Source organism: Amblyomma mixtum, chromosome 5 (assembly GCF_055824585.1).
Source record: "Amblyomma mixtum isolate Tamu chromosome 5, ASM5582458v1, whole genome shotgun sequence".
NCBI lineage: Eukaryota > Metazoa > Arthropoda > Arachnida > Ixodida > Ixodidae > Amblyomma > Amblyomma mixtum.
In genome coordinates, this window is record NC_143016.1 from 68,545,298 (window position 1) to 68,569,466 (window position 24,169).

At 46.4% G+C, this 24,169-nt stretch overlaps 1 protein-coding gene across 2 annotated transcripts in view; it reads left to right on the forward strand.

Moving 5' to 3' along the window:
* LOC149342509 (uncharacterized) overlaps nucleotides 1-24,169 on the forward strand; it is a 63,872-nt gene that overhangs the window by 34,430 nt on the left and 5,273 nt on the right. For both annotated transcript variants that reach the window (XM_089544898.1, XM_089544899.1), the window contains 9 exons: nucleotides 100-378; nucleotides 2,987-3,149; nucleotides 9,548-9,822; nucleotides 10,562-10,840; nucleotides 12,120-12,249; nucleotides 16,266-16,540; nucleotides 18,643-18,921; nucleotides 20,226-20,325; nucleotides 22,892-23,160. In XM_089544898.1, coding sequence (XP_089401024.1) covers nucleotides 100-378; nucleotides 2,987-3,149; nucleotides 9,548-9,822; nucleotides 10,562-10,840; nucleotides 12,120-12,249; nucleotides 16,266-16,540; nucleotides 18,643-18,921; nucleotides 20,226-20,325; nucleotides 22,892-23,160 — 2,049 coding nt within the window. The remainder of the gene's footprint in view (nucleotides 1-99; nucleotides 379-2,986; nucleotides 3,150-9,547; nucleotides 9,823-10,561; nucleotides 10,841-12,119; nucleotides 12,250-16,265; nucleotides 16,541-18,642; nucleotides 18,922-20,225; nucleotides 20,326-22,891; nucleotides 23,161-24,169) is intronic.

Below are 24,169 nucleotides of genomic sequence, written 5' to 3' on the forward strand. Positions count from 1 at the left end.
TTTAAACTTTGAGAACGCGCTTTGACCGTGATTACTTTAGAGAAGAAATAAGAGTTCGATTTGCTTTAACTTGGCTTCCCGCGCTTCTTTACTTTCCAGGCAAACGTGCAAGGAGTGGCCGTACGAGGACGGCAAGTGCCCCGCTGTCATAGACGGAGTAAAATATTACAGGTCCGATGGCGAATGCACGCAGCAGTGCACCTGGAAGGGATCTGCAAAACCAGTAGGATGTCATGCCCCGTCGTACGGCGTACCCTGCCCCGCTTCAGCTATGGCGAATTCCTACTTCGCGTTCAACTCCTCGGGCGGGATCTGGCGGTGCTACATGGCCGACATCAACACGATCAGGGGTCACCGGTGCCTAGAAAAAAGGCGAAGGTGAGCTCGCGCAGAGATTACGCAGAGCGCTGTGCGTGGCCGAGATGTTTTTTTTTTATTTTGATAACGTTTTACACGTGTACGTAAAAATCAGTGAGTGTGACTACACAAAGTTCCGCCTAGCTGCTGAAGTTTCAAGATGCCTTCAAATTGTCACGTATCTTGAAACAAACCATGCAATATTCTCCACAGATGGCCACATTTCTTCTGAGCAATAAACAACTGAGGTCGAGGAGCGCGATTAAAACTGGGTCTTCAACTCTAAACTCTTCTTGTTCGATTCCTTAACAATCCTCAATCAGTACCTCTCTCATTAACTCACTCGGCCACTGATTGGCGGTCACTCACTTCATAGTTACTCACTCGCTTATCACTTAAGTCTCGAGCAGCCGCGGAGGCTCAGTGCTTATGGCGCTCGGCTGCTGACCCGAAAGGCGCGGGTTCGATCCCGACCGTAGTGGTCGAATTTCAATGGAGGCAAAATTCTAGACGGCCGTGTACTGTGCGATGTCAGTGCACAAAGAACCCCAGAAGGTCGAAATTTCCGGAGCTCTTCATTATGGCGTCTCTCATAGCTTTAGCGGCTTTGAGACGTTGAACCCCCATAAACCGCAATGAAACTTTAATCTCCCTGGGAAACATATAATAACCCATAGCTACGTTTATACAATACATATAGAAGTTCTATCGGGTTCAGCGTCCCATAGAAAATCAGGCTGTGAGGGACGTTCTAGTGGAAGGCTCTAAATAATTTCGACCACCAGGGGTTCCTTATCATGCACTGACATCGCACATTACACGTGCCTTCAGTATTTTGCCTCTATCGAACGACGCACAAATCAGGGATGCGAGAAGACGATACTCTGCGACTGGTGCAGGCTTTCGTTGTAAGCCGCATCGTCTACGTAGCGCCCTACCTCCGCCTTAAGAAACGTGGCATCAAAAACCTCGACATCATAATCAGGACAGCCAACAAGAAGGCCCTGGGACTCCATCTTGCGACATCGACGGACCGGCTCTTGCGACTGGGTGTGCACAACACGATCGATGAGCTGACAGAGGCACACCTTACGGCGCAGGTGGTACGGCTCTCCACAACTCGAACTGGCCGACAAGTCCTTAATGTTTTAAACATCAATTGCCCCCGACAGCTAGACACCAAAACCGACATCCCAGCCTCATGGAGAGGACAGCTCAAGGCAGCTCCACTACCCAGGAATATGCACCCCGATTTTCACCAGTCAAGACGACAAGCATGAGCCGAAGCCATGAAAAGACACTACGGCGGGCGCGACGGCGTGTTCTATGTCGATGCTGCGGGTCCCGAGCAGGGAATGACGGCCGTCGCGGTAGCGCACCAAAATACAACAGTCGACGGACTAGTACTGGCTAGCCAGGACATACTGGCTGCGGAAGAAGTGGCGATTGCTCTAGCTGCAACACACACTAGCTCAGAATACATTCTCACAGATTCACAGACAGCGTATCGCAATTACCTCAGGGGCAGGGTCGCACCGCTAGCAGCTAAAATCCTGCAAGATAGCTACATCCGTGGCTACCAACCCACACACAAACACTTAATATGGGTACCAGGTCACCAGGGCATCCCAGGGAACGAGAGCGCACATGCCTCAGCCCGAGCATTTCTCCCCCGGGCACCCAGTGCGGATGCCGTGGAACCTCCTACCCCACTACTTACTTACAATGACATACTTCAGCAATTAAGATGATCCCGTCGGGTCTACCCTCCGCCGGCTAAGACACTGGATAAAGGGGAGGAACAACACCTCCGAAAGCTACAGACCAACACTTACAACAACCCACGAAGACTACATGCCATAGATGCGGAGTCATTTGACTCGCAATGCAAATTCTGCGGGGAGAAGGCGGACCTGTACCATATGGTTTGCGCCTGCCAACGAAATCAGGCGATCACTGTTAATAACCAGCCAACGCAGGAGGGGTGGGAGGCAGCTCTGTCAAGCTCGGACGAAAATAGTCAAAAGCAACTCGTCGAAAGAGTCCGGACAGCAGCCCAGGCCAAAGGGGTTCCGGACTGAGGGCTCCAACCACCGCTACAACCTCCTAAACGATTTCATTAAAATATTTTCACCACCTCTATCGAAATGAGACTCCCAGAACCGGGATTGAACGCGCGTCTTCTTGATTCAGAAGTACGCCACAAATAAACAGTGGCTGTGTTACCACCGAAAAGCCGAGAATATGTCCGCGAAATTAACTTAGAATTAACATTATACAACGCAAACCGTTCTCTGCGCGGCAGATGTGCTTAACACGCAGGTATAATTGATAACCACGCAAAATGGATTGTGCTGCGGCTGTTTACGCAACGAAAAGGGGCCCGTAGCGCCTTCTGTTGAATGATTTCAACGCCCTTTCCAGAACCGCAGGCGGATACTAGGTGCCTGCTCCTTGGCCACTTCGCCCTAATACGTTATATTGGTTATTTTTAAGGTCTACTATGAAAAATACATCCAGGGTTATTAAGGATTAACTTTGCACCCAGCAAATCCATTTCCGCGTTCTGAGCACCCCACCTTTTGCGACGTCAAGCCCCCGTTGTTAAAAGAACGCCTACGGAACGCAGGTTCGAGACCGAGGAAGAATGCAGAGCTACCTGCGAGCGAGGGTATACTCCTGTACCGACCATGAAAACAGACCCACCGACTCCAGTACCGACCATGAAAACAGACCCACCGACTCCAGTACCGACCATGAAAACAGACCAACCGGACAAAAAAAGCGAGATGGTAAGCCCAAACGGACACTGCAAAGATTATTTCGCGCGAACTTTCGTTGAAGCGAAAAGCTTCACTACCCGCACCACAGCCGCGCTTTGCGTGAGCCGTCGGAGCCAAGATTTGCCACAGCTGCGCATGCGCGAAACCGAGTGACGTCACACGCGGCACAAAAAATAAATAAATAAAAGACAAAACATCGCGCAGGAAAAACATATCTCGGTAGACACCCGAACCACGCCGTAAGAGAAGGGAAATGAAAAGAAAATTGGTTTTAAGGAAAGTAAACGACGCCTGTCTCTCTCATATCTCGGTGGATACCTGAACCATCCTTTATAGACCTTTTTAAACGGTGACCCGAACCGCGCCGTAAGGGCCTTAAGGAAAATTAAATGAAATGAAAATTGGTTTTAAGGAAAGGAAATGCCTGTCTCTCATATCTTGGTGTACACCGAAAAGGAATGGACACCATACTACGTCTCTAAAGCAAGCTTCTAAGACAGCTCCGTATTCACTACACGCCCGTCTCCTCCTCCGCCTCCGTACAGGCAGTGTGTGGACTGCCGAACGCCTGAACCCTAATCGTGGTGTTCTCAGTGCATTGTGCACCAACTGCGACAGCCATGACGTTATACCAAGCACATTTGCAGCTTTTCGCATGTATATCCAGGCTTAACCAGAGCTAAGCCACTGCCTATTTTTTTTTTACGTAGAGGCGAACACTACATTGCAAGAGAACCAAGATATCCGGCGCTTCCAAACGACGCTAATGGGCTGTTCTGCGCATATATTTTTCGCGCTGGCAAATGTTGTGATATTTAGTTGCATGCTATTGGGTTCCCCCCTTCCGTGATCCTTTTTTCGCGGGTGGGCGCGTTTTGGTATATTGTTCGGCGACACAATGTCAACCCCAGTACGGAGAATTCTCCGCCTTCGAAATTGTTTGTTCACTTGCCACAGATATGACTAAAGAGTGGCATGCGCACGTTCGGCAAAATTCCTCGTCAAAAGCCAGACGGTGGCCGAAATTCGATCAAGGCGAAATTCTAGAACCTGCCGCGGTGGCTGAGTGGTAAGGCGCTCGTCTACCGAGCCGGAGTACCCGGGTTCAAACCCGACCGCGGCGGCCGCGTATCGATGGAGGCGAAACGCAAGAGGCGCCTGTGGGCTATGCGATGTCAGTGCATGTTAAAGGTCCCCAGGTGGTCGAAATTATTCCGGATACCTCCACTACGGCAGCCCTTTCTCGCTTTCTTCTTTCACTCTCACTTTCCTCCCTTCTTTTACGGCGCGGTTCAGGTGTCCGCCGAGATATGCGAGACAGATACTGCGCCATTTCCTTTGCTCAAAAACCAATTTACGAATTTACCAAAATCTAGAGGCCCATGTGCTGTGCGATGTCAGTGCACGTTAAAGAACCCCAGGTGGTCGAAATTCCCGGAGCTTTTCACTACGGCATCCTTCATAGCCTGAGTTGCTTCGGGACGTTAAACCCAAATAAACCAAACCAGACGACGAACGCACGCCGCTTACGCGACGTTTTCTAATCAGTGCCCTTGAACTGGGGCATTTTTCTAGACAAGAACTACAACTAGTACCGTGGAATAATAAGAACTAATACACGACCTTGTAGTGATCTTGACGCGTGTAGGAACTAAATAGTGTATACCGTGGAAAAATATTGAAACTCGTATTTGTCACTAATTTCTTCAGCTGGTGGCTTTCATAGAGCTATAATGCAGCCTCAGCCTGGGGCTCGTCCAAGACTCACGTGTCATTCATAGAGCGCGCATAGAAAGTGAAGATACACAGAAGCTGTGGTGTGCCCGTGTTTCGGTTTCGACAACGCAAGAGCCCCAGATGAGGAGAGTTGGGTTGTCTCGATTTCGGAAGAATACAAAAATTCAGGCGAACCGAGGGCACGCTCAGCACTGTGCTAAAAGCGGGCCTATTTCTTCCGCGGAAACAACAGGATTCTTGGTTCGTGTAAACAAGTGATGTGCTTCGTAACCACGTACTCTGTGGCAAGACTAAAACAATATCATTAAATTAAGCTTTTTTTCGCAGTTTTCACAATATGCGGTAGTATGACTGATGCTTTGTAGTGAACATAATCCCTTATATCAAACCATTCAGTCTGCTTTCTGTACATCGGTAAGCCTCACTTTGAAACAGAAGGCTATCCGCCTTCCTAGTTAGATTCAGAAATAGCAGTTTTGCCAAAAGTATTCAGGCATTGGGGATTGCGTCTTAGCCTGATAGTACAGCCCTTCCGGAAACCCTGGATACCAAAAAATCTAAAACTTTGGAGCCCAGAATTTTTCTTGCCTCGTACACATTAGAGCTTAAGGGACCGAACACTGACCAATATTGCCATGAGATTATTGCGGAAATTAAATAGATCGTGCCTGAAAAATTGAGGGGCACTTTGACTGTCTAAAGTGCGCAGAGGCGAAAGCGTTTTCCGCACCACTTTCGCTGCTTCTGTGGCACTGGTGGCGTCACATATAATTGAGTACTAATTACGAAGCGATGACAATCACTAATTAATGGTTAATTACTGATTAATGCCTGAATACTAATTAACTGCTAATCAATGACGCTTAAGCTTCGCCTTTAGGAGTGGAACGCGACAGCGTGTTGTAGCGCTGCCAGGGAGCCCACGGAACGCCACCACCTGTTCGGCGCGATGCCTTGCCCTTTGAACTCAACGCTTTTTGAGGAAAGGAAATGGCGCAGTAATTCTGTGTCATCTCGGTGGACACCTGAACACCACCGTAGAGGAAGGGAGGAAGTGGGAGTGAAAGGAGAGGGCCCGTAATGAAGAAAATGAAAATTGTATTTGAGGAAAGGGAATCAGGCAGTAACTGTCTCACATATCTCGATGGACACCCGTCAAAATTCAGGGGGGCACTTTTTTGACCTAATGTGTGGTCACTGATGTGTGGTTAAGATGTTAAGCTTCGCCTCTAATAGTGGAACGCGACAGCGTCTTGCAACGCTGCCAGGGAGTCCATAGAACGCCATCGCCCATTCGGTTCTACGCCTCGCTCGTCTGCAAATTGGTTTTTGAGGTAAGGAAATGTACCCGGCTCTCATATCTCGGTGGACACCTAAACCTCATCGGAAGGGAAGGGAGGAGGATGAGAGTGAGCGAAGACACCGTATTCACTAGACGCGCCTTTGTTCATTCCAAACCATCGAGCTGGCATGGCGGAGTGGATAGCATGCTCGTCTCGCACGCCGAAGACCGGGGTTCGATTCCCGAGCTCGACCAATTTCCTACTCGGTTTTATTTATCTATATAGCCTGACTAGAAAAGTTAATCAGTTTTATTGGGTATTTAAGCAATTAACTAAGCTCAGTCCCACTTACTTGGAGCATCACTAAACGATCCCTACAATTGGTTGCATGGTTACTAGCTAATTACGATTGGCCCCGTTTGAAATTCGCGCACGGTGACGTCACGACAGTTTCGACCAATTGAAAAGAGTGACATTTCTGTCGACAACAACTGCTTACAACGATGAGACATTAAAGGCTTCCGCCTTAAAATGTAAGAATTCACACTACAATATCAAAGAAACGAAGATCTATAATTGTAATTTGGCGCTGAAAATCGTATAAAAAGCGATCTTTCGGCGAAACCGCGTTTATCGCGTACTTTTTTAAAGTGCTCAGTGTTTTTTCTTTCAGGAGTGTTCGTCATGTTTTATTGTAGTTTACGATGTCTCCAGTGCACCCACCATTAGATAAAATGCAAAGCTCCCTTCGCATAATCGATATCATGCTTTTAGCTTTTGTAACTAGATGGTACGGCAGTGTTTTGAATTTCTTGTATGGAGCGGCAACTACGGTCTACTAAAGCTTTCGTCGGCGAGGTATAACACACTGTGCCATAAGAGCTTTGTGTTGGAAACTGAAATGGAAGCTGCTCCATATCATACCCAACATATCTGGACAAGAGAATTTTTGAGCTGCAAACCGCTTATGAACGCAATTTTTTCATATATTGTAAAATTTCGCTATAACAATCAATACATCCGCAGATGACGCGACGGAAGCCTTTTATTATCTTTTTTGCTACTATAGCGTTTTTACTATCGCCAAAAGCGTTCTCGATTGGTTTTCCATGGCAGTGTTAACTCTTTGATGCTATCAATGGAAACACCTTGAAAGATTTTGCTAAATCTCAAACGAATAGAGCATTTCCTTCAACATTTCCACAACATATTTTCTAACTTTAAAAATTTTCGTCCGAGAATGTTGGGCATCACTAAAAATATCGCATTACTGTCTGGCAGATAATAGTTATATTAGTTTTTTTTTTCACTTTTTACAGCAACCACACCCCTCGTTCCACAATTTATTTTACAAAACTGTTGAAATGTATAAATTTTGATGCCCTGTTAAATAAGTGCCGCGAACACCTTGCATTCAAAAACACCTCCTTCAATTGTTGACCAGTAAAAATCGATACTCTGACTCGATCCAGCTATTCGGGAGTTCGTTTGGCAGCAAAGGAGATATTTAATATTGAGCAAGTTGAATTAAAAAAAATTGGCAGTGGTTTAGCTCTCGTTAGACCGGGTAAATTGTGTTAGCAGTGGCAACCTCGGTAATCCGCTGTTTTTCGAGTCTTTGCGCGCGTTCTTCTGGCGATTCTTCGGCCTGTTGCCTACGCCTGGTAGCATTGCGGCGTTCCTGAGCAGTAAGGTGTTGAGATTCATCGTGACGCGGAACCACTCTGCGAGGTAGAACGTTGTCACCGAGCTGCATACTTAACACGACGCTTTACAAGACGTTATTACGCTGTTCTGGCGATGCTTGTGCACGTTGTCGCTTTCTCGCTTCTTCCTGTCGCTGCCACTTTTCATTAGAGGACTGCATAGCAAAGCATTCACGCCAAGGCAACCGCGCATTTATGGACGTTTAACAGCGCAGGAGCATGGGCGCCGCCATATTTGGTCACGTGACCATTCCGCCACGCTGCCAGGGAGTCCACAGAACGCCATCGCCCGTTCAGCTGTACGCCTTGGTCGTCGGTGAAATTTTTTTTTTGAGGGAAGCAAATGTATCTGTTTCGCATGTCTCAGTAGACACCTGAACCTCGCCGCAACGGGAGAGGATGATGGGACTGAACGAAGACACCGTAGGGGGAAACAGGGCGGAGGGGGAAACAGGTTTTAAGGCAAAAGCCTTTAATGCCTCATACTATAGTGACCAAGACGTGTTAGCAAATGTGTCCGCGTTTCGGATGCTTGCCTAATATGGGCACATGCCAATCGAAAGACATCGGAACATGATATAAAGGAATTTCATTATTATATCATTGTACTTAATGACTAAATGACTAATTGGTAATTAGTAGTAGTTAAGAAGTGGCATGTCGAACTGTGCAATCCGCTTGTAACTTAACTAACACTAATGAATCAGTGTACTAGTTAAGGTCATGTTAACTATCACTAACCATACATTAACTAGCATCACGAAATGTGCAAGTCATGCTTAACTATCATTAACCATCATTAATAGACGTTTCATAAAAAGTGAGTCGAACATTCTAGAGTTCCGTCACTTTACAGGTGAGCAACACGACATGATGGATGACATTAGAACAATGATAAAGAGCAATTAGCCTAACTAACCTTTCTAGTCACACCGCATAAATAAGTAAAACCGAGTAGGAAATTGGTGGAGTTAGGGAATCAAACCAGGGTCTCCGTAGTGCGAGACGAGCACGCTAACCACTCCGCCATGCCAGCTCAATGGTTTGGAATGAACAAAGGCGGTGCTAATAGGTGTCCTCGTTCACTCCCATTTTGCTCCCTTCCTTTGCGGCGATGTTCAGGTGTCCACCGAGATATGCGAGAGAGATACACTTTCTTTCCTCACAAACCAATTTACGGTCGAGCAAGGCGTACAGCCGAATGGGCGATGGCGTTCTGCGCATTCCCTAGTAGCGTTGCAAGAGGCTGTCGCGTTTCCCACTCAGAGGCAAAGCTTACCAGCTTAGCCACACATCTGTGACACAAACAGCAACACTCCGCTCAAGGCTTTCGCCTCATCGCACTTTTGATCAACAAATTGGCCCCCCGAATTTTTCCACAAGGAATAGCCGGCTAAGACTGTCTACACGGCACCGCAGTTTAGCCGCTGAAGGGACCGGTGACGGCGACACCTGCATTTGATATTTTGGCATTGTCTAGCTTACGAAACGTATACTTTTATTTGAAGAAGCCTTACTGCTACTAAAAGATGTTGATCAGTCGACACAGACTACCATCAATTGCTCCTCGGTGTAGATTTAAATCAAGCAGTATCGCCTTGCTTACCAAGCAGTGAAACTATATAGTTAAGTCACTGCATCTCGCGCTTGAAACGGCCCCTTTGCGCGACTTTCACCGCAGTGTCACCGGGTGAAGAGCTACTTCAAGTTCTGCGAAAAAAGCAATGTCGGCTACTACTACGACGGCCACAAACACAAGTGCTTCTCGACCCGGGACAAGGAGCACTACGTGTGCTACACTGGACCCAACCGGTTCCGCACCGCGGAAGACTGCCGCAGAGCGTGCGTGACGCCTTCCGACAAGAACAAGGGCCAAATGTGCGACGATGAGCGCCACTTGGTTCCCTGCGACAGCTCTCACCTGACCGTCACATGGTGGTTTTACAACTCCACGCTGTAAGCTGGAAAAAGGAATTGTTTTTTTTTCTTCTCGCTATGTCAGAAAGACAGAGAGATGTGTCTGATTTACGTGCTCACGTTAATGCTGCTTACTGTTGATTTGACGTTGCCGCGTTTTTAATTTATGTGTTTCGCACAAAACTTGCTCAAGTGCGTGGACCTAGATTTATTTGTTTGGCGTGTCTCGCCTACATGGTTCAAACTGATTTTGTTAGTCGGAGAAAGAAACACCGGGAGCAATGGTAAACAATAAAATGCTCAGTAAGCATGCAAGCGTGAGATGCTGAAACAGGTATTATAGTGGATATTGAGCGTATGATTAATGATTTGTTTATAAATATGTAAGTTGCTCCTGATCACAGTAGACATGGCTAGTAACTCGAGTCATAAAGGAGCACAATAACGCTACTCACTCAGCCGACAGTAAGAACAGTTGATTGGATTAGGCATTAATCCAATCGACTCTTCCCGCTGTTTCAACAAACAAACAAACAAACAAACAAACAAACAAACAAACAAACAAACAAACAAACAAACAAACAAACAAACAAACAAACAAATGAACTGTTTTTTTTTTGTCAACGTCATGGATAGAGGTCAGTGGCATCTAAGGAAAGCTCTATACTGCCAGTAAGTCTGTAAACTTAGAGAGCGTGCTTTCACCGTGATAGCTTTAGAGAGGAAATAGGAATTCGATGCGCTTTAACATGGCTGCCCGCGATTCTCTACTTTCCAGGCAAACGTGCAAGGAGTGGCCATTCGAGGACGGCAAGTGCCCCGCTCTCAGGGTCGGAGTAAAATATTTCGGGTCCCGGGACGAATGTTCGCAGAACTGCGCCTGGAGGGGTTCTGCGAGACCAGACGGATGTCATGCCCCGTCGTACGGCGTAGCCTGCCCCGCCACAGTTATGGCGAATCCCTACTTCGCATTCAACTCCACAGGCGGCATCTGGCGGTGCTACATGGCCGACATCAACACGATCAGGGATCACCGGTGCCTAGAAGAGAAGCGACGGTGAGCTCGCGCAGAGATTACGCAGAGCACAGTGCGTGGCCCAAAAATGTATTTTTTTCTTTAACTTCAATGAGTGTGACTACACAAAGCGCCGTCCAGCTGCTGAAGTTCCAAGATGTCTTAAAATTATCACGCGTCTTGAAACGAACCATGCCAAATTTTCTAGAGATGGCCCCATTTCTTCTGAACAATGACCAAATGCGATAGAGGCGCGCGATTAAAACTGCGACTTCAACTCTAAGCCCTTCTTGTTTGATTCCTTCCGTTCCTCTTTCAGTATCTCTCATTAACACACTCCGCCACTGATTGGCGGTCGATCACTTTATAGTTACTCGCTTATCACTTATGTCTCGAGCAGCCACGGAGGCTCAGTGGTTACGGCGCTCGGCTGCTGACCCGAAAGGCGCGGGTTCGATCCCGACCGAAGTGGTCGAATTTCGATGGAGGCGAAATTCTAGGCGCCCGTGTACTGTGCGATGTCAGTACGCGAAGAACCTCAGCAGGTCGAAATTTCCAGAGGCCTTCACTACTGCGTTCCTCATAGCTTGAGTCGCTTTGAGACTTTAAACCCTCATAAACCGCAATAAAACGTTAATCTCGCTGGGAAGCATATAAACACCCAGAGCAACGTTTACGCAATACATATAGAAGTTTTATTGAATTCAGCGTCTGAAAGCAACCCAGGCTATGAGGGACGTCCTAGTGGAAGGCTGTAAATAATTTAGACGACCCGGGGTTCCTTATCATGCACTGACATCGCACATTACACGCGCCTTTAGTATTTTGCCTCCATCGAAATAAGACTCTCGCAACCGGGATTGGACCCGCGTCTTCATCGTTCAGAAGTACGCCACAAATAAACAGTGGCTGCATTACCAGCGAAAAGCCGAGAATATGTCCACTAAATTCACTTAGAATTAACATTATACAAGGCAAAGCGTCCACTGTGCGGCAGATGTGCTTAGCACGCCGGTATAATTGACAACCACGCAAAATGGATTGTGCTGCGGCTGTTTACGCAACGAATAGTTGCTGATAGCGCCCTCTATTGAATGATTTCAACGCCCTTTCCAGAACCGCAGGCAAATACTAGGTGCCTCTTCCTTGGCCACTTCGCCCTAATACGTTATATTGGTTATTTTGAATGTCTACTATGAAAAATATATCCAGGGTTATTAAGCATTAACTTTGCACCCAGCAAATCCGTTTCCGCGTTCTCAGCACCCGACCTTTTGCGACGTCAAACCGCCGTTGTTAAAGGAACGCCGACGGAACGCAGGTTCGACACCGAAGAAGACTGCAGGGTTACCTGCGACCGTGGGTATACTCCAGTACCGACCATGAAAACAGCCTCACCGACTCCAGTACCGACCATGAAAACAGACCGACCGGACGTAATAAGAGAGGTGGTAAGCACAAACGGACACTGCAAAGATTATTTCGCGCGAACTTTCGCTGAAGCGAAAAGCTTCACTACCCGCACCACAGACGCGCTTCGCGTGAGCCGTCGGAGCCAAGATTTGCCGCAGCTGCGCATGAGCGAAACCGAGTGAGGTCACACGCGGCACAAATAAAAAAATAATTTAAAGAGCAACAGTGCGCCAGGAAACACACATATCTATCCGAACCGCGCCGTAAGGGCCTTTAGGAAAATTAAATGAAATAAAAATTGGTTTTAAGGAAAGGAAATGCCTGTCTCTTATATCTTGCTGTACACCCAAAAGGAATGGACACCACAGTACGTCTCTAAAGGAACCTTCTAAGACAGCACCGTATTCACTACACGTGCGTCTCCTCCTCCGCCTCCGTAAAGGCAGTGTGTGGACTGCCGAACGCCTGAACACTTATCGTGGTGCTCCCAGCCATGACGTCATACCAAGCATAACTGCAGCTTTTCGCTTGTATATCCAGGCTTAACCAGTGCTAAGCCACTGCCTATTTTTTTTTGAAGCGCCAAGCTTCACTAGGCTAGTCAACACCGAGGCTAGCGTGGGCCCCGACGACAGAAAAAGCCACAGGTGCGCATGCGCGAACTGCGTGACGTCACGGTGGGCACCCGAACCGCGCCGTAAGGGAAGGAAAATGAAAAGAAAATTGGTTTTAAGGAAAGGAAACGACGCCTGTCTCTCTCTCTCTCTCTCTCTCTCTCTCTCTCTCATATCTCCATGGATACCTTGAACCCCGCCGTAAGGACCTTAAGGAAAATGAAATGAAATGAAAATTGCTTTTAAGGGAAGGAAACGCCTGTGTCTCATATCTTGGTGTACACCAGAAAAGAGTGACGTCAGACGCTGCACAAATAAAAAAATAAAGAAAAGACAAGCAGTGCGTGAGGAACCTCTCACATCTCCGTGGATACCCGAACCGCGCCGCAAGGGCCTTAAGGAAAAATAAATGAAATGAAAATTGGTTTTAAGGAAAGGAAATGCCTGTCTCTCATATCTTGGTGCACACCGAAAAGAAATGGACACTACACTACGTCTCTAAAGCAAGCTTCTAAGACAACACTATTCACTACACGCGCGGCTCCTCCTCCGCCTTCCCGCAGCTTTTAGCTTCGAGATATCCAGGCTTGACCTTAGTTAAGCCACAGCCAAATTTTTTTTTATTGCGAAAGGAATACTAGTTGCACTTTCAGCCCATCGCGTAGCCTAAGTCTAACCACAAGTCTAACCACAAGCACCACCACCAGCTACACTACCAGCTGAACCATTGCGTAGCTATGGATATTGCTTTCGCAATTACCGGGCTTAACCAAGCTAAGCCATAGCCATTTTTTATTTTTTACAGCAACCACACCTCTCGTTCAACGTTTTTCGTTTACAAAACTGCTGAAATGTATAGATTTTGAAGTCCTGTTCAATAAACGTGCCGCGAACCTTGCATTCAAAAACATCCCGTCCAACTGTTGTCCACTAAAAATCGATACTATAACTCTATCCGGCTATTTGAGTGTTCGTTTGGCAGAAAAGGAGATATTTAATATTGAGCAATATGAATTTTAAAAAAATTGGCAGTGGTTTAGCTCACGTTAAACCGGGTAAATTGCGTTAGCAGTGGCAACTTCAGGAATACGCTGTTTTTCGAGTCTTCGCGCGCGTTCTTCTGGCGATTCTTCGGCGTGTTGCCTTCGCCTGGTAGCACTGCGGCGTTCCTGAGCAGTCAGGTGTTGAGATTCATCGATGACCAATGACGTGGAACCACCCTGCGAGGTATAACGTTGTCACCGAGGTGCATCCTTAACATGACGCTTTGAAAGACGTGGCAGTGCTACAGCAGTGGATGCAGGTGGGGTCTGAGATCGAGGTAGATGTGGGCGTAAATGTACGGGTTCGGGTTAGAATGGGTTTGAAGTCTTCTCCAAGCCACCTCTTGGTGTTTGCAGACTGACTTGTGTGGTTAAAAAGTGGCATGTGAGACAATGCAATCCGCTTGCACCTTAACTAGCACTAATGAATCAGTGTACTAGTTAAGGTCACGTTAAGTATCACTAACCATTCATTAACTAGCATCACGAAATATGCAAGTCATGCTTGACTATCGTTAATGCTCAGACGTTTCTAGACGTTTTATAAACAGTGAGTCGAACATTCTAGAATGTTCCGTCATTTGACAGGTGAGCGACAGGACATGATGGATGCCATTAGAATAATGGTAAAGAGCAATTAGCCTACCTCACCTTTCTAGCGAGACCACACAAATAAATAAAACAGAGTAGAAAATTGGTGGAGTTAGGGAATCGAACCAGGGTCTCCGGAGTACGAGACGAGCACGCTAACCACTCCGCCATGCTAGCTCAATGGTTTGGAATGAACAAAGGCGCTGCTAATAGGCGTCCTCGTTCACTGCCATTTTGCTCCCTTCCCTTACGGCGAGGTTCAGGTGTCCACCGAGATATGCGAGAGAGATACACTTCCTTTCCTCAAAAACCAATTTACCGTCGACCAAGGCGTAGAGCCGAATGGGCGATGCCGTTTTGTGGACTCCCTGGCAGAGTTGCAAGACGCTGTCGCGTTCCACACTCAGAGGCAATGCTGAAGAGCTTAGCCACACATCAGTGACACAAGCAGCAACACTGCGCTTAAGGGTTTCGCCTCACCGCACTTTAGGTCAACAAATTGGCCCCCTGAATTTCTCCACAAGGAATAGCCGGCTAAAACTGTCTTCACAGCACCGCAGTTTAGCCGCTGAAGGGGCCGGTGACGGCGACACCTGTATTTAAAGGTGCACTGAAGAGGAATCTGAACTCGTCTTTTTGCCTCGGGAACTCGATCTGCACGTTCCTAGCGTTTTTAGAAACTGCGACTTATTGCCCAGTATGGCCGATTTCGCAAATTAAATTGAATTAACGTCCGGCTCCCACCCTTTCTTTTGAATTCTCCCTCGCACGGTGGGCGGAGTCGACCAACGCGTGGAGTGCCTTTCACCCAGTCCCGTGGCGGCTTGCCGCTCTGCCTTCGGTGCAGTAATACGTAGTAGACCGTAGTAGCAAACAGTCCGCGCGTATTTTTATTTCTGGGGGCTTATTTTGCGGCTATATTATCTGCGAATGAAACTATTTATTCATGGAAACCTAAAAACAAAATAAAGCTAAAGCAAAGCCTCCACGGAGCTGGCTGAAAGGAACTTCACGCGTTGGTCGACTCCGCCCATCGTACGAGGGAGAATTAAAAAAAAAAGGGCGGGAGCCGGACGTTAATTCGATTTAATTAGGGAAATCTTCTATATAGGGCAATAAGTTGTAGTTTCTAAGAATGCTAGGAACGTGTAGATCGAGTTCCCGCGGCAAAAAGACAAGTTCAGAATCCTCTTCAGTGCACCTTTAATACTTTGGCTTTCTTAGCTTACGAAACGTATACATTTAGTTGAAGACCTTCCTTCTTCGACGGCCACCACCACCGATCATCAGATATTCAAGAATGTCATACCTAACATTGTCTAATTAGGATTCATTTAAATACTGTGCTATCGTTTTTTTGTTCCTTTTTTTTTCCTGAACGCCTTAGATAATAATGTATGTGCAGAAGTCATGTTTGTACCTTGTCTGTTTCATTAACTCTTGTTCGTTGATCACATCTTTTTTTGTTTTGTAACCACTCCCCTCTGTAATGCCTTAATGGTTCTGTGGCTATAATAAATAAATAAATAAATAAATAAATAAATAAATAAATAAATAAATAAATAAATAAATAAATAAATAAATAAATAAATAAATAAATAAATAAATAAATAAATAAATAAATAAATAAATAAAAGACTTACTGCTACTAAAACCTGTTGATCTGTCGCCACAGACTACCATCAATTGCTCCTCAGTGTGGATTTAAATCAAGCAGTATCGCCTTGCTTAGCAAGCAGTGAAACTATATAATTAAGTCACTGCATCGCACGCTTGAAACGGCCCCATGCGCGACTTTCACCGCAGTGTCGCCCGATGAATAGCTACTTCAAGTTCTGCGAAAACAGCAAAGAGGGCTACTACTACGACGGCCACCAACAGAAGTGCTTCTCGACCCGGGACAAGGAGCACTACCTGTGCTACAGTGGACCCAACCGGTTCCGCACCGCGGAAGACTGCCGCAGAGCGTGCGTGACGCCTTCCGACAAGAACAAGGGCCAAATGTGCGACGATGAGCGCCACTTGGTTCCCTGCAACAGCTCTCACCTGACCGTGACATGGTGGTTTTACAACTCCACGCTGTAAGCTGGAAAAAGGAATTAGGTTTTTTTTTTCTTCTCGCTATATCAGAAAGACAGAGAGAGGATGTGTCTAATTTACGTGCTCACGTTAATGGTGCTCACTGTTGATTTGACATTGCCGCGTTTTTAATTTATGTTCCATAATACAACATTTTGGGCGAGTTGGTTACCTACATTCATTATTACAGCGCAAAGACGGCACAGCACAATAAGGGGTCACTACAGCGCTGACTGTCAACTAAATTTTATTCCAGAACAGTAGGGTTTTTATACCACCTGGCGATCAGAACAGGAAAAAAAAACATACAAGAATAGCTGTGGGCATGCGCAAGGGTACAAGAACGGCGGTTATCCGGCACGTGTCAGATTTCACATTCTAGATATTTGATCTCTTTCTGGGACAATGCCACTGATGGTGCGCTTATGCACTCGTCCTGCAGTCTTATAATCATAGAAGCTTCTATTATTTCTCTTGTTAATGTGTCTCGGCGTTTCCCTATGACACTGCATTGCCTATACATCGGTTCACATTTATCGTCGCTGTCATCTTCTGCGCTGCAGTCCCTGCAATGTTTGGCTACGTGGCCTGAGGTAGCCACTGGCCGCTTGCCGCTGTCTCAGCAAAAGGCTAAAAGAGCACAGTGACAATGTCACACGCGTGGCTACCTCAGGCCACGTAGCCAAACATTGCAGGGACTGCAGCGCAGAAGATGACAGCGACGATAAATGTGAATCGGTCAAACGTTTTAGGGGAATCCCCCAAGGTGGAGTAAATTTGTAATACGGTTTGTAATTACTCATTGGCATCCACCAGTGAGAAAGCTGTATAGCTTTCCTTTGTAGCCGTATGGCTGCGCTTATGTGGATGCCAATGAGTAATTACTCCCTTATTACAAATTTACTCCACCTTGGAGGATTCACCTAAAACATCTGACCAACCCTGTTCCCGCTTCGAGTTATTGATCAATTCGCTCTCGCCCTACCATAAGCTTGCCGTCCCGGTTAGCTCAGTAGGTAGAGCGACTGCTCCGGTGAAGCGGTGGTCCCGGGTTCGAACCCCGGACCAGGACGAATTTTTCTTTAACTACAAAGTTTCTGAGTAAGCTGTATAGCTTTCCTTTGTAGCCGTAGGGCTGCGCTTGAGTGGATGCCAATGAGTAATTACTCCCTTATTATAAATGTGAACCGATGTACAGGCAGTGCAGTGTCATAGGGAAACACCGAGACACATTAACAAGAGAAATAATAGAAGGTTGTATGATTATAAGACTGCAGGACGAGTGCATAAGCGAACCATCGGTGGCATTGTCCCAGAAAGAGATCAAGCATCTAGAATGTGAAATCTGGCACATGCCGGATTACCGCCGTTCTTGTACCCTTGCGCATGCCTACAGCTATTCTTGTATGTTTTTTTTCCTGTTCTGATCGCTAGGTGGTATAAAAACCCTACTGGTCTCGAATAAAATGTAGTTGACTGTCAGCGCTGTTGTCTCCCCTTCTTGTGCTGTGCCGTCTTTGCGCTGTAATAACGAATGAATTAATTCATGTGTTTCGCACAAAACTTTCTCTTCAAGTGCGTGGACCTAGATTTAGTTGCTTGGCGTGTCTCGCCTACATGCTTCAAACTGATTTTGTTAGTCGGACAAAGAAGCATCGGGAGCAATGGGAAACAATAAAATGCTCAGTAAGCCTGCACGCGTGGGTTGCTGAAACGGGTATTATAGTGGATATTAACAGTATGATTAATGATTTGTTTATAAAAATGTAAGTTGCTCCTGATCACGGCACACATGGCTTGTAACTACGAGTCATAAACGAGCAAAATAACGCTATTCACTCAACCGACAGCGGGAACAGTGGATTGGATTGAGCATTAATCTAATCGACTGTTCCCGCTGTTCCAACAAACAAACAAACAAACAAACAAACAAACAAACAAACAAACAAACAAACTGTTTTTTGGGTCAACGTCATAGATAGAAGTCAGTGGCATCTAAGGAAAGCTCTGTTCCACCGTAAGTCTTTAAACTTTGAGAACGCGCTTTGACCGTGATTGCTTTAGAGTGGAAATAAGAGTTCGATTTGCTTTCTCTACTTTCCAGGAAAACGTGCAAGGAGTGGCCGTACGAGGACGGCAAGTGCCCCGCTGTCATAGACGGAGTAAAATATTACAGGTCCGATGGCGAATGCACGCAGCAGTGCACCTGGAAGGGATCTGCAAAACCAGTAGGATGTCATGCCCCGTCGTACGGCGTACCCTGCCCCGCTTCAGCTATGGCGAATTCCTATTTCGCGTTCAACTCCTCGGGCGGCATCTGGCGGTGCTACATAGCCGACATCAACACGATCAAGGGTCACCGGTGCCTAGAAAAAAGGCGAAGGTGAGCTCGCGCAGAGATTACGCAGAGCGCTGTGCGTGACCGAAAAATGCTTTCTTGTTTTTAATAACGTTTTACACGTGGACGTAAAAATCAGTCAGTGTGACTACAGAAAGTGCTGCCTAGCTGCTGAAGTTTCAAGATGCCTTCAAATTGTCACGTATCTTGAAAGAAACCATGCAATATTCTCCACAGATGGTCACATTTCTTCTGAGCAATAAACAACTGAGGTCGAGGAGCGCGATTGAAACTGGGGCTTCAACTCTAAACTCTTCTTGTTCGATTCCTTCCAATCATCAATCAGTACCTCTCTCATTAACTCGCTCGGCCACTGATTAGCGGTCACTCACTTGATAGTTACTCGCTTATCACTTAAGTCTCGAGCAGCCGTGGAGGCTCATTGGTTATGGGGCTCGGCTGCTGACCCGAAAGGCGCGGGTTCGATCCCGACCGTAGTGGTCGAATTTCAATGGAGGCGAAATTCTAGACGGTCGTGTACTGTGCGATGTCAGTGCACAAAGAACCCCAGCAGGTCGAAATTTCCGGAGCCCATCATTACGGCGTCTCTCATAGCTTTAGCGGCTTTGAGACGTTGAATCCCCATTAAACCGCAATAAAACTTTAATCTCGCTGGGAAACATATAATGACCCATAGCTACGTTTATACAATACATATAGAAGTTCTATCGGGTTCAGCGTCCCATAGAAAATCAGGCTATGAGGGAAGTCGTAATGGAAGGCTCTAAATAATTTCGACGACCTGTGGTTCTTTATCAAGCACTGACATCGCACATACATGGGCCTTTAGTATTTTGCCTCCTTTTGAAATAAGACTCCCGCACCCGGGATTGAACCCGCGTCTTCTTTCAGAAGCACACCGCAAATAAACAGTGGTTGTATTACCACCGAAAAGCCGAGAATATGTCCACTAAGTTCACTTAGAATTAACATTATACCAGGCAAAGCGCTGTCTGCGCGGCAGATGTGCTTAACACGCCGGTATAATTGATAACCACGCAAAATGGATTGTGTTGAGGATGTTCAGGCAATGTAAAGGTGCCGGCAGCGGCTTCTTTTGAATGAATGATTTCAAAGCCCTTTCCTGAACAGGAGGCGAATACTAGGTGCCTGCCCCTTGGCCCCTTCACCCTAACACGTTATATTGGTTATTTTGAGGGGCTATTATGAAAACTACGTCTGGGAGGAAACATTAACTTTGTACCCAACAAATCCGTTTCGGCGTTCTTTAGAACCGACCTTTCATAACTTCAAGCTCCCGGTGTTAAAAGAACGCCGACGAAACGCAGGTTCGAGACCGAAGAAGAATGCAGAGCTACCTGCGAGCGAGGGTATGCTGTACTACCGACCACCAAAACAATAGCCCCAGCGAACAAAAAAAGGGAGATGGTAAGCACGAACGGACACTAAAGATTATTTTGCGTTTACGGTTTTATGTAGAGGCGAACATTACATTGCAAGTGAACCAAGATATCCGGCGCTTCCAAACGACGCTAATGTTCTGCGCATAGATTTCGCGCTGGCAAGTGTTGCGATATTTAGTTGCATGCTATTGTGCTCCCCTCTTCCGTTATCCTTGGTTCGCGGGTGGGCGCGTTTTGGTATATCGTTCGGCGACACAATATCAACCCCAGTACGGAGAATTCTGCGTCTTCGAAATCGTTTGTACACTTGCCACAGATATGACTAAACAGTGGCATGCGCACGTTCGTCAAAATTCCTCGTAAAAAGCCAGAGGTCAGACGACGCACGCCGTTTACGAGACGTTTTCTAATCAGTGCCGTTGAACTGAGGCATTTTTCTAGACAAGAACTACACCTAGTACTGTGGATTAATGAGAACTAATGCACGGCTCTGTAGTGACCTTGACGCGTGTAGGAACTAAACAGTGTATACCGCGGAAAAATATTGAAAGTCGTATTTGTCACGAATTTCCCCACCTGGTCGCTTTTATAGAGCTATAACGCAGCCTCAGTTTGGGGCTCGTCCAAGACTCACGTGTCATTCATAGAGCGCGCATAGAAAGTGAAGATATACAGAAGCTGTGGTGTGGCCGTGTTTCGGTTTCGGCAGCGCAAGAGCCTACCGCCAGAGGTCCGGACTGCAGCGCATGCGCCGTGAGAATGGCCCGCTCTCCAGTTTACATGGCCATGTAACCTCAGTGTGTCCCCAATAAACGAACGTACTTATCGCACGTAGCAGAAACAACCCTAGGTGAGGGGAGCAGGGCTTTTTCGATTATGGAACAATTGACAAATTCACGAGAATCGAGGATAGGCTCAGGACAGTGCTAAAAGTGAGCCTATTTCTTCCGCGGACACAACAGGATCCTTGGTTAATGTTCACAAGCGAGGCGCTTCGATACCGTGTACTCGGAGGCTACACTAAAACAATATCATTAAATTAACTTTTTTTCGCATTTTTCACACTATGTGGCAGTATGACAATGATGCTTTGTAGTGAATATAATCCCTTATATCAAACCATTCAGTTTGCTTTCTGTACATTGCTAAGCCTCACTTCGAAATAGAAGGCTATCAGCCTGCCTAGTTAGATCCAGAAATACCATTTTTGCCAAAAGTGTTCAAGCATTGGGGATTGCGTCTTAGCCTGATAGTAGAGCTCTACTATCAGGCTAAGACGCAATCCCCTGGATACCAAAAGCTCTAAGAATTTGGAGCCTAGGATTGTTCTTGTCTCGTGCACATTAGAGTTTAGGAGACCGAACACTGAGCAAAACGTGTCATGGGATTATGGCGGATATGAAACGATCGTGCGTCTAACTGTAAGAATTCAACACTGCAGTATCAAAGAGACGAGGATTTGTAATTTTAACTTTGCATTGAAAATCGCACAAAAAGCCATTTTGCGGCGAAATCCGCTATTATATAAGTACTCCACCACGTTACGACATTTCGGTAAAATACCGCCTATTTGTTTTAAGTGCACAGTGTTTTTTTCATTGTAGTTTGCGCTCTGTCCTCTGAACCATTAGATGAAAAGCAACGCTTCCTTCGACCATTCGATTTTAGCGTCTGTAACAAGATAGTATCGCAGTGCTTTGAATTTTCTGGATGGAGCGGCAACTACAGTCTACTAAAACTTACGTCGGCGAGGCGTACATCACTAACATAACAGCTTTGCGTTGGAAACTGAACTGGAAGCTGCTCCATATCATACCCAACAATTCTGGACAAAAGTATTTTTGAGCGTTAAACCGTTTATGAACGCCAATTTTTCATATAATGTAATATTTCACTATGACAATCAATACATCCGCAGATCACCCGACGGCAGTCTGTTATTTTTTTCTTTGATACTAAAATATTTACTATCGCCAAAAGAGTTCGCCATTGGTTTTCTATGGCAGACTTAACTGTCTGATGCGATCGATGGAAATGCCTTAAAAGATTTTGTTAAATATCAAACGAATGCACCATTACCTTCGGCATTTCCATAACGTTATCTCACAATTTTCGAACTTAAAAATTTTCTTCCGAAAATTTTAAACATGACTGAAAATATGGCAGTACTTTCTGGCCGATGATATTTAGTTATTTTTTTACGGTGTTTTTGCCGACGTGCAGTCGCCATCGCGCACGCTGGTAATGGGTTTCCAGCATCAGGTACATAAAAATGGGCGCGTACACACTGATTTAAAGATTCTGGCTAAAAATTTCCTACAGCGCTTCAATAAAATTGTTGGGGAATGCAGCACCTTAGAGGGCAAGCTTTCTGCCGGGCCGAAATAAATTGGGTCCCTAAAATTCAGTGTTCTGCTCCTTTAAGGGTTGCCATAAGTGTTCCTCTGCATGGATTAGAAAGGAACCCTTGCCCGGTTACTTTCGGCATAGACTATACGGTATAAGTGCCTCGACAGCCGCGATTTGAAAGCCCTGTTTCTTGTTCGTGTTCAGCTCAGAACAACTAGGCTGAAGGTTGACTTTCACCGCAGTGTCACAAGGTGAAGAGCTACTTCCGGTTCTGCGATAAGGGTAACGATGGCTACTACTTCGACGGACATCAATTGAAGTGCCTCTCTGTCAGGGCCGAGGAGCATTACGTGTGCAACACTGGTCCCAACCGGTTCGCCACCGAAGAAGATTGTCTCCGGGAGTGCGTGAGGCCCCAATATAAGGGAAATAAATGCAAGATTAGTCGGGAGTTGGTTCCCTGCGAAGAAAATCACATCAAGGTCACTTGGTGGTTCTACGACTTCGGCCTGTAAGTGCACAGAGCGCTATTCTCCATTTTATTGCTGTATGTTGAGGTAGATAATGGGAGACAAGGATGTTATTTGTTTCCTATCGCTTTACTGCATCAGCTCCGACGTTGACTTTCCACCGTCTCACCATCATCATCAATACGCTTACGCTTACTCAGGGCAAAGACCTTTCCCATGTCTCTCCAATTAGCCCTGTCCTGTACAAGCTGTGGCCACGCTATCCCCGCACATTTTTTAATCTAATCCACCCCGCCTAGCTTTTCTCTGCTTAACCTTATTTACAGTGATGCTGGCAAAGGTTTGATAGATGATACGTATTAACTCAATAGCTTCCGTTCTGCCTAAAATCTGGGGCCGTCGGTGACGTTATGAGCGAAAAAAAACAGGTAGCCTTGGGGCGTCGCCACAACCTGCCCGCCTAATTATGAACAAACTGCCCACAGTGGGAGGCGGTAGTTCAATTAACGACTGGTCGTGATAGGTTGACCGGGAAGAGCAGCCTGGGTCTTAAAAGCCCAGCCTGTGGCTGTGTTTCAAACAGCCACCTGCCGAGGCATTGGCTCTTCGCTTAACCACTGAACCACTGCGCCAGGAGTGGGATCGGGACTGCTAGCGGTCCATGAATGTAACGTCGGCGAACGATCAACTCCGCAAAATTAGGCATTAACCACTGCTAGCGCGTGACACCCTTAAGGCGGAGCTTAGGTGTTCCCCCCCCCCCCCCGTCAGCTTTTTTGATTATGACGTAGGTGATTAATTCAAATTCCTATGTATCTTTGTGCGGCAAATCACATACCTGGTAGCGCAAGTTTTAGATAATATAGTTAAAAAAAAGCTCAGCTGCTGGCCAACATGAGGGCTCATGGTTTGGCACGAGGGAAAGGCTTTTATTATTTTTTTTTTAGTCCAGCGCACTGAACGAGGCAACTAACGTTCATTGGAGAAAAGTACTTTTTTTTCTGCGCGCTCTACGCGGAGAGAAAAAATCGTTTTTAGAATCGCACTAAC